Genomic DNA, 13,619 nt, shown 5'->3' with positions numbered 1-13,619 from the left:
ATTATTGGTGCTAGCATCCCACATCAGAGCGAGCAAAGAGATCCCGTAGGAAGGAAAATTCCACACCCGCTAAGAATATAACTCTGTGGCAGGGCAAAAGTCTGTAATAGCCGAGGGCAAGATGACCTAACAACCTCCCATTGTGAATCACGTGACACCTTTTTGCCTTGGGTAGAGATGTCACAATGTGAGGCTCATCACTCTACTGGAACACCACCATGTTCAGGCTGCTGCCCAGCCTCTCCAGCTCCTTAACCAGGTTCGCCACCAACGTCAAGGAAAAAGATGGCACGGTTTGTAAACTCGGCGTCCCCGCGCTGTCCGCGTGTGAAATGGAGAACGCGCAAGAGGCCGCGTTTGGCTCGAGTGTGGCCAACAAAAACGGCCGGGTTCAGCTCCAAGTCAGAGGGCAGACTTTTAGGCGCCCCACCCCCAGGGGAGAAGATCTGAGGCAGGGAGGTGAGGGGCGGGGCATCCAAATTGAATGGACGGGATTCTCCCTGGGAACCCGCTTGCCCAAACCCAGATGCAATTTCACAGTTGTGCCTTGTGGTCAACCTTCACCCATTAAGGCCCTTCCATGACCACCGGACATAAATACAGAACGTGTGTCATTCCGAAGGCTGAACTATATTTTCTTTCAAGGGGCATGGGCATTGCTGGCAAGGTAGGCATCTGTTGCCCCGTCCCTAACTACCCTCGGACTGAATGGTTTGCAAGGCCATTTCAGAGGGGAGGGAGTTGAGGGCGGCATGGTAGCACAGTGGTTAGCCCTGTTGCTTACAGCTCCAGGGTCCCAGGTTCGATTCCCGGCTTGGGTCTCTGTCTGTGCGGAGTCTGCTCGTGTTCTCCCGGTTTCCTCCGGGTACTCCGGTTTCCTCCCTGGCTGAAGCTGTGCGGGTTAGGTGGATTGGCCGCGCTAAATTGCCCCTTAGTGTCCAAGGTGGTTAGGTGGGGTTGCTGGGTTACGGGGTATAGGTTGGAGGTGTGGCCTTAAGTAGGGTGCTCTTTCCAAGGGCCGGTGCAGACTCGATGGGCTAAATGGCCTGCTTCTGCACTGTAACTTCTTCTTTTTTTCTCATTTAGAATATCCAATTAGTTTTTTCCAATTAAGGGGCAATTTAGCGTGGCCAATCCACCTAGCCTGCACGTCTTTTGGGTTGTGGGGAGCGAAACCCACGCAAACACGGGGAGAATGTGCAAAGTCCACACGGACAGTGACCCGGGGCCGGGATCGAACCCGTGAGCTCGGCGCCGCGAGGCAACCGTGCTAACCACTGTGCCACCGTGCTGCCCTCTGCACTGTAAATTCTATGAAGAGTGAATCAAGTTGCTGTGAGTCGGGAGTCACACGTTGGCCAGACCAGGCAAAGGATGGCAGATTTCCTTCCCCCCCAAAAAAATCAGTGAACCAGATGGGTTTTTACAGTCACCATAACTGAGATTAGTTTTCGATTCAAGATTCTATTCGTGAACTTGTGTTCCACCAGGGGCCGTAGTGGGATTTGAACCCATGTCCCCAGGACTGGGTCCCTCAATTGCTTGGCTAGTGACTATTGCTCTTACTCAACGACTTAATTTACCCTCTGTGGATGTCTAAGTCTTAGCAAGCAACAGAATTGACTGAACTGAGTTTTCAGTCAGTCTTAAAAGATTTGTGGGAGTTCCTGATTTTCATTTATATCTTCATTCTTGGGATGTGGGTGCCGCTGGCTAAACCAACATTTAGTGCCCATCCCTAATTACTCTTTAGATGGTGGTGGTGAGCCGCCATCTTGAACCGCTGCTGTCGATGTGGTGTAGGTATACCCACAGTGCTGTTAGGGAGAGAGTCCCAGGATTTTGACCTAGCGACAGTGAAGGAATGGCCGATATGTTTCCAAGTCGGGCTGGCGAGTGGCCTGTAGGGGAACCTGCAGGTGGTGGTAACCCCATACGTCTTGCTGCCCGGTCTGGTAGTCGAGGTAACGGGTTTGGATGATAACCTTGGAGGGGCCTTGGTGAGTTACTGCGGTGCATCTTGTAGAGGGTGCACATGGCTGCCACTGTGCGTCGATGGTGGGTAGAGGGAATGTTTAAGGTGGCAATCAAGCTGGGCTGCTTTGGGCGGTGTCGAACTTCTTGAGTGTTGTTGGAGCTGCACTCGTCCAGGCAAGTGGAGAGTACTCCATCGCAATCCTCACCTGTGCCTTGTAGAAGGGGGACAGGCTTTGGGGAGTCAGGAGGTGAGTTACTCATCACAAAATTCCAAGCCTCTGACCTGCCGATGTATCGACCAATATGTACCCATGACCAACAGCGCTAATGAAGAACAGATTGCTCGGCCATGATCTTATTGCTGTTTGTGGGAGCTTGCTGTGCACAGATTGGCTGACAGGTTTCCATATATTACCACCATCGTGCCTAAACATGTTTTGGGGATGTTCACGGGTCACAAAAGGGGCTATACAAATGTAAGCTATTTCTTTCTCAAAGAAGAACAGAACGATAGAGGAGAAGGAGGCCACTTGGCCGATCGCACTGATGGTGGCTCTTGAAAATAACTATCCAATTAATCCTATTCCCCAAATGATGCGCGATCAATAACCACTGAAACGAAGGAGTAGTCTGAATTGAAGGCTTTAATCTACAAGATGTTTCCCCAGCAGCTAGAGTACAGAAAGAAGGATGGCCGCTGGGAAACACAGGTTCTTATACCCCGCCTCATTGGGCGGAGCTACCTTACGTCTTGACCAATGAAAAGGCAAACACTTGGGCCAATTATCAGCGAGCCTTCTCCACCAATGGTAGCTCACATTCCCAGGTACCGTAGTACCTCTAATCATACCACACCAAATTCCCGTGATTATTCTCTGTAGTAATCCACGGGAGGCAGGAGTTCCGTCACCACACCAATATTTATTTACAATAACGATATTACAGGAGCAGCTACAAACAGTGCTGCTAGCAGTCCAGTCAACTTAAGACTGGCTCACAAAGCCTACACAGGTGCTTATATGGGCCCCCCCCAATGAGCTATCATTGAGGGAGCTCATACTCCAATCGGCCAACCAATAACGCCAATTGGAGTTCATTACATTCTCCCATCTATTCAGTGACTTAATTCCTAAAGAAACCACATTGTATGTTGTCGGTATTAACTCGTTTCTGGCCTCAGTGATTTGTCCTTGGTGTGAGCGTGGGAGGGAGGGAAGATTTTGGGGTTGGGCCTTCTTCTCCCGCCATTCTTTTGAACCCTCTGGCAGTTTTTGTTATGTTGTCTTGGGCGTGGCGGCGGCGCCTGGAGGTGAACATACCAGGAGGAACCCAATAAACTCTGGAGAGTTATGAGATTGCCTCCGAACTGAGATTTCCTGAGAGACTGCCCAGGGAATGGGCAGATAAGCCTTTAATAAATGGTTGCCATGGGGAACCTTTCTGGGCATTTGAATTTTCCTTGCATCTTTTTAAAACGGGGCAATTGCGGTGAGATCATGCTGCTCGCAGATTGGTTGCCGTACCTGACAATATGACCTTAGAGACGGTGTCTCCGGATTGGCTGTGAGGTTCTGAGGTCATGGTATGACACTTTATAAATGCGTCTTCAACTATTTCCTGAGCTCCTCTCAGCCAAGGCCGCCACTTGTGAGTAGAGCAATTGGCAGAAGCTGAGTGAGAAGCCAGAAAAGAAAGATACATAGATACATAGAATATAGGAGCAGGAGGAGGCCTTTTGGCCCTTCGAGCCTGCTCCGCCATTCATCACGATCATGGCTGATCATCCAACTCAGTAGCCTAATCCTGTTTTCTCCCCATAGCCTTTGATCCCATTCTCCCCAAGTGCTATATCCAGCCGCCTCTTGAATATATTCAAAGTTTTAGCATCAACTACTTCCTGTGTTCAGTTCTGGTCGCCACACTACCAGAAGGATGTGGAGGATTTAGAGAGGGCGCAGAAGAGATTTACCAGGATGTTGCCTGGTAGGGAGGGCATTTGCTATGAGGAGAGGTTGAATAAACTTGGTTTGTTCTCACTGGAACGAAGAAGGTTGAGGGGCGACCTGATAGAGGTCTACAAAATTATGAGGGGCATAGACAGACTGGACAGTCAGAGACTTTTTCCCAGGGTAGAGGGGTCAATTACTAGGGGCATAGGTTTAACGTGAAAGGGGCAAGGTTTAGAGGAGATGTGCGAGGCAAGTTTTTACACAGAAGGTGCCTGGAACTCGCTGCCGGAGGAGGTGGTGGAAGGGGCATCTTGACAAATACATGAATAGGATGGGAATAGAGGGATACGGACCCCAGAAGTGTAGAAGATTTTAGTTTAGACGGGCAGCATGGTCAGCACAGGCTTGGAGGGCCGAAGGGACTGTTCTTGTGCTGTACTTTTCTTTGTTCTTTGTGGTAATGAATTCCACAGGCTCACCACTCTTTGTGTGAAGAAGTGTTTCCTTATCTCTGTCCGAAATGGTTTACCCTGAATCCTCAGGCTGTGACCCCTGGTTCTGGACACACCTATCATTGGTAACATCTTCCCTGCATCATTTTATAAGTCTCCATAAGATCCCCTCTCATTCTTCTGAACTCCAGCGAGAACAATCCCAACCTGGTCAATCTCTCCTCGTATGACAGTCCCGCCATCCCTGGAATCAGTCTGGTAAACCTTCGCTGCACTCCCTCGAGGGCAAGAGCATCCTTCCTCGGAGAAGGAGACCAAAACTGCACCAAGATCTTCTGGATTTCCTGCTCCATGCAGTGCAGAAGGAGGCCATTCAGCCCATTGAGTCTGCACCAACCCTTCCGAGAGAGCACCCTACTAGGCCCACTCCCCTGCCCTATTCCCCACCTAACCGGCACATTATTGGACACTAAAGGGTAATTTTTGGCATGGCTAATCCACTCAACCTGCACATCTTTGGACTGTGGGGTTAGCCCTGCTGCCTCACGGTGCCGAGGTCCCGGGTTCGATCCTGGCTCTGGTCACTGTCCGTGTGGAATTTGCACATTCTCCCCGTGTTTGCATGGGTTTCACCCCCGCAACCCAAAGATGTGCGGGTTAGGTGAATTGGCCATGCTAAATTGCCCCTTTCTAGGAAGCAGTTAATTGGGTACTCTAAATTTATTTTTAAAAAATCTTTGGACTGTGGGGGGGAAACCGGAGCACCCGGAGGAAAACCACGGGGAGAACGTGAAAACTCCACACAGCTGCCCAAAGCCGGAATCGAACCCGGGTCTTTGCAACCTCCTGCAGCTGTAAAACCCTCTGAAAATCTGCACTCCTCTAATTCTAGTAATAATAATCATTTATTAGTGTCACAAGTGGGCTTACATAAACACTGCGATGAAGTGACTGTGAAAATCCCCTCGTCGCCACACTCTGGCGCTGTTCAGGTACACAGAGGGAGAATTCAGAATGTCCAATTCACCTAGCAATCACATCTTTCGGGACTTGTGGGAGGAAACCGGAGCACCCGGAGGAAACCCACGCAGACACGGGGAGAACGTGCAGACTCCGCACAGACAGTGACCCAAGCCGGAATCGAACCTGGGACCCTGGCGCTGTGAAACAACTGTGCTAACCACTGTTCCACCGTGCCGTCCATTGTCTCTTGTGCATCCCCGACTATTTAAAAATTCAAATTTTTACAAATTCAAATTTAGAGTACCCAATTAATTTTTTTGCAATTAAGGGGCAATTTAGCGTGGCCAATCCACCTACCCTGCACATCTTTGCATTGTGGGGGAAAAACCCACGCAAACACGGGGAGAATGTGTAAACTCCACATGGACAGTGACCCAGAGCCGGGATCGAACCTGGGACCTCGGCGTCGTGAGGCAGCAATGCTAACCACCGTGCTGACCCGTGCATCCCCGATTTATAATCACCTCATCATTGCTGGCCAAGACTTTAGTTGTGTGAGCCTTAAGCTCTGGACTTCCCTCCCTAAACCATAAGACATAGGAACAGAAATAGACCATTCGGCCCATCGAGTCTGCACCTCCATGTGATAAACCTCTCCTCTCATGTTGACCATGTTTTTGATCACCTGACCTAATATCCCCTAGGCGAGTTGGTGGTGTCACTGGACTAGTAATCCAGAGACCAGGGGTAATACTCTGGGTTTGAACCCCACCATGGTAGTTGATGAAAGAATCCACTACAGTCTGAAATGACAAATTCAGATGACCATGTAACCATTGTCGATTGTTGTCAAAACCTATTTGGTTCAGTCACGTCCTTTTAGGGAAGGGAAATCTGCCGTCCTTACCCTGGTCTGGCCTACAGGTGACTCCAGATCCACCTGTGTGGCTGACTCTTATCTGCCCCTCTGGAATGGCCCAGCGAACCACCCAGTTCCGAGCGCACTCTGCTGGACAGACTGCTACCACCAGATGTGTTGGGGGGGGGATGGGGAGATCACGGATGTTTAGGATTGGCTGGTGGGCACAGGGCAAACGCCGATGGAGGAGGAAGCGGGAGGAGGAGCTGCGCATGGAGTTGGGACGAGGGGTTTGGGGATGAGATGATGCACCGGGTCAATGTAACGTCGTCCTGTGTCAGGATGAGCTTGGTACAGTTCAAGGTGGTGCATGGGGCCCATGTGACGTGGGTGCAGATGAGCGGGTCCGTTCCGGAGGTAGCAGATAGGTGTGAGAGATGCGGAGGGGGGGTGGGCGGCGAATCATCACTTCTGCAATTGCTGGATGCTGGATATTCGAAACATTATCCAAGATTGTGGAGGGTTGGAGATGTCGCTGGGCCCTCTGCTGGCGATCTTTGGGATGTCGGAGCTGCCGGATGTGTTGGAGGGGGGGGGCTGATGTAATGGCTTTTGCCACGCTAATCACCCAGTGACGAGCTCTACTGGAGTGGAGGTCGGAGGAACCCCTGAGGGTGTTGGCACGTTGCTGAATTCCTTAAATTGGTGGAGATTAAGTTCACCCTTCGGGGCTCGGAGGAGGGGGTTCTGGGCTAGATAGAGGCTTGTTCGTTGCCAGCGAATGGGGGGGGGGGGGGGGGGGGGGGGTAGCCGGATGTTCTATTTTGTAAAAGGCACCACGCTAGTATGTGTTGTCGTTGTTGACGTTAGTGGTCGGGCACAGCTTGCCAACATATTTGGCACGTGGATGAGATACCAGAGGATGTGGGGTACTTATGGCACCAGGCCCTTCAGGGGAGGGCTGAAGTAATTTTTATTCTGTGTTTTTATATATATATATTTAGACCTGCGTGCACTGCTGTGTAAATTCACTTGTGGATTCTTCTCTCGCTCTCTCCTTGGTTACGACACCTGAGCAAAACAAGTTTGACCTAAATGATGTCATCGCTCAGGTGCCAATTCCCAGGTCTGAGTTAATCTTCCTGTCCCCTACTCCGTGAGTCTGCACACACAACGACCTGCCAGCTTTGCTTCTCTAGCTCCATCGCGGTAACGTAAACAAGGACACGATTGTCCAGAAATATGAGGAATCGGGGAAAATGCAGGCCTGTTAATCGGGCCTCTACCACTAATAAGTACACGACAAAATGATTTGTGTCGCCGCCGTACTTCCTTCACACAGGAGAAACCTCCAGACGATCACTCCGCGTCTGGCAGGCATCGGCTTTGTCAAGCATCGTGTCGAAAAATGTCACATTTTAAATTCGAAAATTATCTGGGACTGCGGCGCCGAGGACCCGGGTTCCAATCCCGGCCCTGGGTCACTGTCCGTGTGGAGTTTGCACGTTCTCTCCGTGTCTGCCTGGGTTTCGCCTCCCACAACCCAAACATTGTGCAGGTTAGGTGGATTGCCCCTTAATTGGGAAAAAAAATAATTGGGGACTCAAATTTGTAAAAAATAAAATAAAATTAGAAAATTAGATATTTTTTTGAATTGAGCGAGGAGACAGCAGTGAAATTGAAATCCAGACCTCTTGCACACCTCATCCTAATTTTAAATCATTCGTGGAACAAAATAACAGCTTCACTGAAAAGCCAACATGTGTTGCCCTGGACAGGAATCCAATGAAAATGAAATGAAATGAAAATGAAAATCGCTTATTGTCACGAGTAGGCTTCAATGAAGTTACTGTGAAAAGCCCCTAGTCGCCACATTCCGGCGCCTGACCGGGGAGGCTGGTACGGGAATCGAACCGTGCTGCTGGCCTGCTTGAAAAGCCAGTGATTTAGCCCAGTGAGCTAAACCAACCCCTTGGGGTTGGCCTAGTCTAGCAACATGGGTTGGCCATTTGGCCAGTTCAACAACTGCATGATTTGCTGGGGTCATTTCAAAGGGCGGTTAAGAATCGACCACTTTAGATTTAGATTTATTATCACATGTACCGAGGTACAGTGAAAGTATTGTTCTGCGTACAGTCCAGGCAGATTGTGCCATACATGAAAAACATAGGACATACGATAAATACACCGTGTCAATACATAGACAAGGGCATTGGGTGACGGATACGGTGTGTATTGCTACTTGGGAGAGAAGATGATTAGAGAGATCAGTTCAGTCCATAAGAGGGTTGTTTAGGAGTCTGGGAACATAGAACATACAGTGCAGAAGGAGGCCATTCAGCCCATCGAGTCTGCACCGACCCACTTAAGCCCTCACTTCCACCCTATCCCCGTGACCCAATAACCCCTCCTAACCTTTTTTGGACACCAGGGCAATTTAGCCATGGCCAATCCACCTAACCTGCACGTCTTTGGACTGTGGGAGGAAACCGGAGCACCCGGAGGAAACCCACGCAGACAGCGTGCAGACTCCGCACAGACAGTGACCCAGCGGGGAATCGAACCTGGGAGCCTGGCGCTGTGAAGCCACCGTGCTATCCACTTGTGCTACCGTGCAACAGCGGGGACAAAGCTGTTTTTGAGTCTGGTGGTGCGTGTTCTCAGATTTTTGTATCTCCTGCCCGATGGAAATGAAATGAAAATCGCTTATTGTCACAAGTAGGCGTCAAATGAAATTACTGTGAAAAGCCCCTAGTCGCCACATTCCGGCGCCTGTTCGGGGAGGCTGGTACGGGTATTGAACCCGCGCTGCTAGCCCTGGTCTGCTTTACAAGCTACCTATTTAGCCCACTGTGCTAAACCAACCCCGACAGAAGAGGTTGGAAGAGAGAATAGCCCATTTGGGAGGGGTCTCTGATTATGCTGCCTGCTTTCCCCAGGCAGCGGGAGGTGTAGACAGAGTCAATGGATGGGATGCGGGTTTGTGAGATGGACTGGGCTGTGTTCACGACTCTCTGTAGTTTCCTAATGGTCTAGGTCCGAGCAGTTGCCATGCCAGTCGGACAGGATGCTTTCTATGGTGCATTTGTAAAAATTGTGAAGCCCCAGAGGACCCTAGGCTGCTTTTCTCTTTGAGGGGGGAGAGCTGACTGGTGGTGATTTAACCTGAGGGTCACCACACCTCCGATGAGGTTGAGAAGGAATAACATGAATAACCTCAGCCGGTAGGGGAGTTGAACCCGCTCGGTATCACAAACCAGCTATCCAGCTAGCTGAGCTATAAGTGGCCCCCCTCAATCACATATAACACCTGTCATGATATGCACTCAAGCACATAATGAGATACAGACAGACAGTGACAGACACCCAGTACAGCCAATCAACACACAGGACAGAACACAACCAATCACCAGGCAGAACACTAGAGGGTGTTCTCCGACTATAAAACACACGAGGCATCAGCACTCTGCCTCTTTCCACTGGTGAAAACTGTAGTGACAGTCAGGGTGTATATATCAGTTAGCACCTTCTACACGTGGTTCAGAGCTGGACTGGTCTAGTTAGTTATAGCAAGCACGCTTAGATTAGTAGAGTGTTAAACCCACAGCAAACTGTGTTCACTGCTTAACAGGTTCAATAAAGTGTATTGAACTAACATAACAGTTTGGAGTCTACTTTCAAGTACAACTGCATCCAGTTGCAGTCCGTGTTACCCCAGGGTGAATAACATGACATGGTACCAGGTGTGTGGGTTTGACACTCTACTAATTTAAGCTGTACTGGGTGTCTGTCACTGCATGTCTGTATCTCATTAAGTGCATGAATGCATATCATGACAACACCTAGAGTCCGGACCAGGTAAGGATGACAGATTTCCTTCACGAAGGGAAATGAGTGATCCAAATGAGTTTGACCACAATCTAATAGTTTGATGATCACTGGAACTAGCCTTTATGTTACATGTTTTAAATTACCGAGGTTGGATTTGAACTCCTATCTCTGCATTGATTAGTTGAAGCCTCTAAGTTAAGGTCCAGTAACATTCTTTTCTTTAAAAAAAAAATTTAGAGTAGCCAATTATTTTTCTTTTCCAATTAAGGGGCAATTTAGCGTGGCCAATCCACCTAACCTGCACACCTTTGGGTTGTGGGGATGAAACTCATGCAGACACGGGGAGAATATGCAAATTCCACACGGACGGTGAAGTGAGTGACCCAGGGCCGGGTTTCAAACCCGGGTCCTCAGCGCCGCAGTCCTAGTGCTAACCAATGCACCACATGCCGCCCTGTTCGGTCCAGTATGGTATTGTGCCCCTAAATTCCCTTGCACTGGCTCCGACTTTAACTCATTCGTCCCCCCACCAGGCCTAACACACGTTACCTTCCTTTCTCAGGATGATCAGAGGATTAGATAGGGTGGACAGTGAGAGCCTTTTTCCTCGGATGGTGACGTCCAGCACGAGGAGACATAGCTTTAAATTGAGGGGAGATAGATATAGGACAGATGTCAGAGGTAGGTTCTTTGCTCAGAGAGTAGTATGGGTGTGGAATGCCCTGCCTGCAACAGTAGTGGACTCGCCAACGCTAAACGCATTCAAATGGTCATTGGATAGGCATATGGATGATGAGGGAATAGTGTAGCTGGGCTTTAGAGGGGTTTCACAGGACGGCGCAACATCGAGGGCTGAAGGGCCTGTACTGCGCTGTAATGTTCTATGTTCAATGCTATAATCTTCAACCCAATCGTGGTGTCAAATAATCACAATCTCCTCATTGTCCCCTCATGTTCTGCTCTGCACTGTGGCCTTTGACTCTTCAACCTGGTGGGTTTCTTTTCATTCTCTCACAGGACGTGGGCGTCACTGGCTTGGCCGGCAGTTTTCATATACCCTGGGGCGGGTGGAGCAATGGAACGCTCCATCTCTGACTCTCTTTGAGTCCCAAATCTTGGCTGACGCTTCAGTGCAGCTCCTGAAGGACAAAGAACAAAGAAAAGTACAGCACAGGAACAGGCCCTTCGGCCCTCCAAGCCTGTGCCGACCATGCTGCCTGTCTAAACTAAATCTTCTACACTTCCTGGGTCTGTATCCCTCTATTCCCATCCTATTCATGTCTTTGTCAAGATGCCCCTTACACGTCACTATCGTCCCTGCTTCCACCACCTCCTCCGGCAGCGAGTTCCAGGCACCCACTACCCTCTGTGTAAAAAAAAAAACTTGCCTCGGATATCTCCTCTAGACTTTGCCCCTCGCACCTTAAACCAATGCCCCCCCCCCCAGTAATTGACCCCTTTACCCCACTGAACACTCGATGGAGCTCTCACATGGATGGAACATGGGGAAGGCACTGGCGTAGTGGTATTGTTACTGGTAATCCAGAGGCCCAGGGCAATGCTCTGGAGACCCTGGCTTTGGGTCCCACCACAGCAGATGGTGGAATTAGATTTTTGTGGAACTGAAAAGGCAATCGAATATATACTCAAAAGGAGCATTCCTCATCACTGTGGGGAAAGAGTGGGAGTAAATTGGATAACTCTTTCAAAAGGGCTAACACAGGCAGGATGGGCTGAATGGCCTCTTTCTGTGCCATTTGAGTCTGTAGGATCTATGCTATTCATACTATCCACCCAACACCCCAGTATTTCTCCCCCGCCCCCCGCCCAGCCCCTTGACACTCACACCTGTCCTCCCCCATCCCCCATCGATCGCCTTCGTAGTCCCCCATCCAGCCTGCAATGTTGGGAGGTTGTTTTTTCACTCATGGGGGCGTGTAGGACCAGAGGGCACAGTTCCAGAGAAAAGGGATGCTCATTTAAGACGGATTTCAGGAAGAATTTTCTCTTGAGTGGTGAATCTTTGGAATTCTTTATTCTAGGAAGCTGTGAAGGCCGAGTCCTTGAACATATTCAAGGGCGAGATCGATGGGTTTTTAATCAGTCGGTAAATTAAAGGTCATGGAGATCATAGAATCCTTGCAGTGCAAGAGGAGGCCGTTTAGCCAATCCTCCGACAGAGCACTCCACGCAAGCCGTCTCAAGCACCCACCCTGACCTATCCCTGTAACCTAACCTTCACATCCCTACACTGAAGGGACATTTAGTGTGACCGGAATGGAAGCCAGGGCCCTGGCACTGTGAGGTGGCAATGCTGATCTGTGCCACCTGTCTTATTTAACAGACCCCCCCCACTCAACACGTGACCCCCTTCCCAAACTCAGCAAATAATAATCTTTATATTGTCACAAGTAGGCTTACAGTAACACTGCAATGAGGTTACTGTGAAAATCCCCTCGTCGCCACATTCTGGCGCCTGTTCGGGTACATTGAGGGAGAATTCAGAATGTCCAATTCATCTAACAACACATCTTTCGGGACTTGTGGGAGGAAACCGGAGCACCCGGAGAACGTGCAGACTCCGCACAGACAGTGATCCAAACCGGGAATCGAATCTGGTCCCTAGCGTTGTGAAGCAACAAAGAACACAGAAAATTACAGCACAGGAACAGGCCCATCGGTCCTGCCAGCCTGCGCTGATCCAGATCCTTTATCTAAACCTGTCGCCTATTTTCAAAGGATCTACTTCCCTCTGTTCCCTGCTCGTTCATATATCTGTCCAGATGCATCTTAAATTATGCTATCGTGCTCGCCTCTACCACCTCTGCAGCAAAGCGTTCCAGGCACCCAACCCCCTCTGCGTAAAAAGCTTTCCACGCACATCTCCCTTAAACTTTCCCCTTCTCACCTTGAAATCGTGACCCCTTGTAATTGACACCCCCACTCTTGGAAAAAGCTTGTTGCTATCCACCCTGTCCATACCTCTCATAATTTTGTAGACCTCAATCAGGTCCCCCCTCACCCTCCGTCTTTCCAACGAAAACAATCCTAATCTACTCAACCTTTCTTCATAGCTAGCACCCTCCATACCAGGCAACATCCTGGTGAACCTCCTCTGCACCCTCTCTAAATCCTTCTGGTAATGTGGCGACCAGAACTGCACGCAGTATTCCAAATGTGGCCTAACCAAAGTCCTATACAACTGTAATATGACCTGCCGACTCTTGTACTCAATACCCCGTCCGATGAAGGCAAGCATGCTGTATGCCTTCTTGACCACTCTATCAATCTACGTTGCCACATTCAGGGTACAATGGACCTGAACTCCCAGATCTCTCTGTACATCAATTTTCCCCAGGACTCTTCCATTGACCATATAGTCCGCTCTTGAATTGGATCTTCCAAAATGTACCACCTCGCATTTGCCTGGATTGAACTCCATCTGCCATTTCTTTGCCCAACTCTCCAATCTATCTATATTTTGCTGTATTCTCTAACAGTCCCCCTCACTATCTGCAACTCCACCAATCTTAGTATCATCTGCAAACTTGCTAATCAGACCACCTATACCTTCACCCAGATCATTTA

The 13,619-nt window shown here is 49.6% G+C and overlaps 1 protein-coding gene across 1 annotated transcript in view; it reads left to right on the top strand.

Moving 5' to 3' along the window:
- The first annotated feature begins 203 nt into the window (after nucleotides 1-203).
- The window catches only part of LOC119956272 (casein kinase I), an 80,027-nt gene continuing 66,611 nt past the window's right edge, over nucleotides 204-13,619 (top strand). Inside the window, exon 1 of the mRNA XM_038783341.1 lies at nucleotides 204-293. Within this exon, the coding sequence (XP_038639269.1) occupies nucleotides 219-293 (75 nt within the window). The 5' untranslated portion in view covers nucleotides 204-218. The remainder of the gene's footprint in view (nucleotides 294-13,619) is intronic.

The sequence above is a fragment of the Scyliorhinus canicula genome, chromosome 23 (genome assembly GCF_902713615.1).
Source record: "Scyliorhinus canicula chromosome 23, sScyCan1.1, whole genome shotgun sequence".
Taxonomy (NCBI): Eukaryota; Metazoa; Chordata; class Chondrichthyes; order Carcharhiniformes; family Scyliorhinidae; genus Scyliorhinus; species Scyliorhinus canicula.
This window is presented reverse-complemented; position numbering and strand designations above follow the sequence as displayed.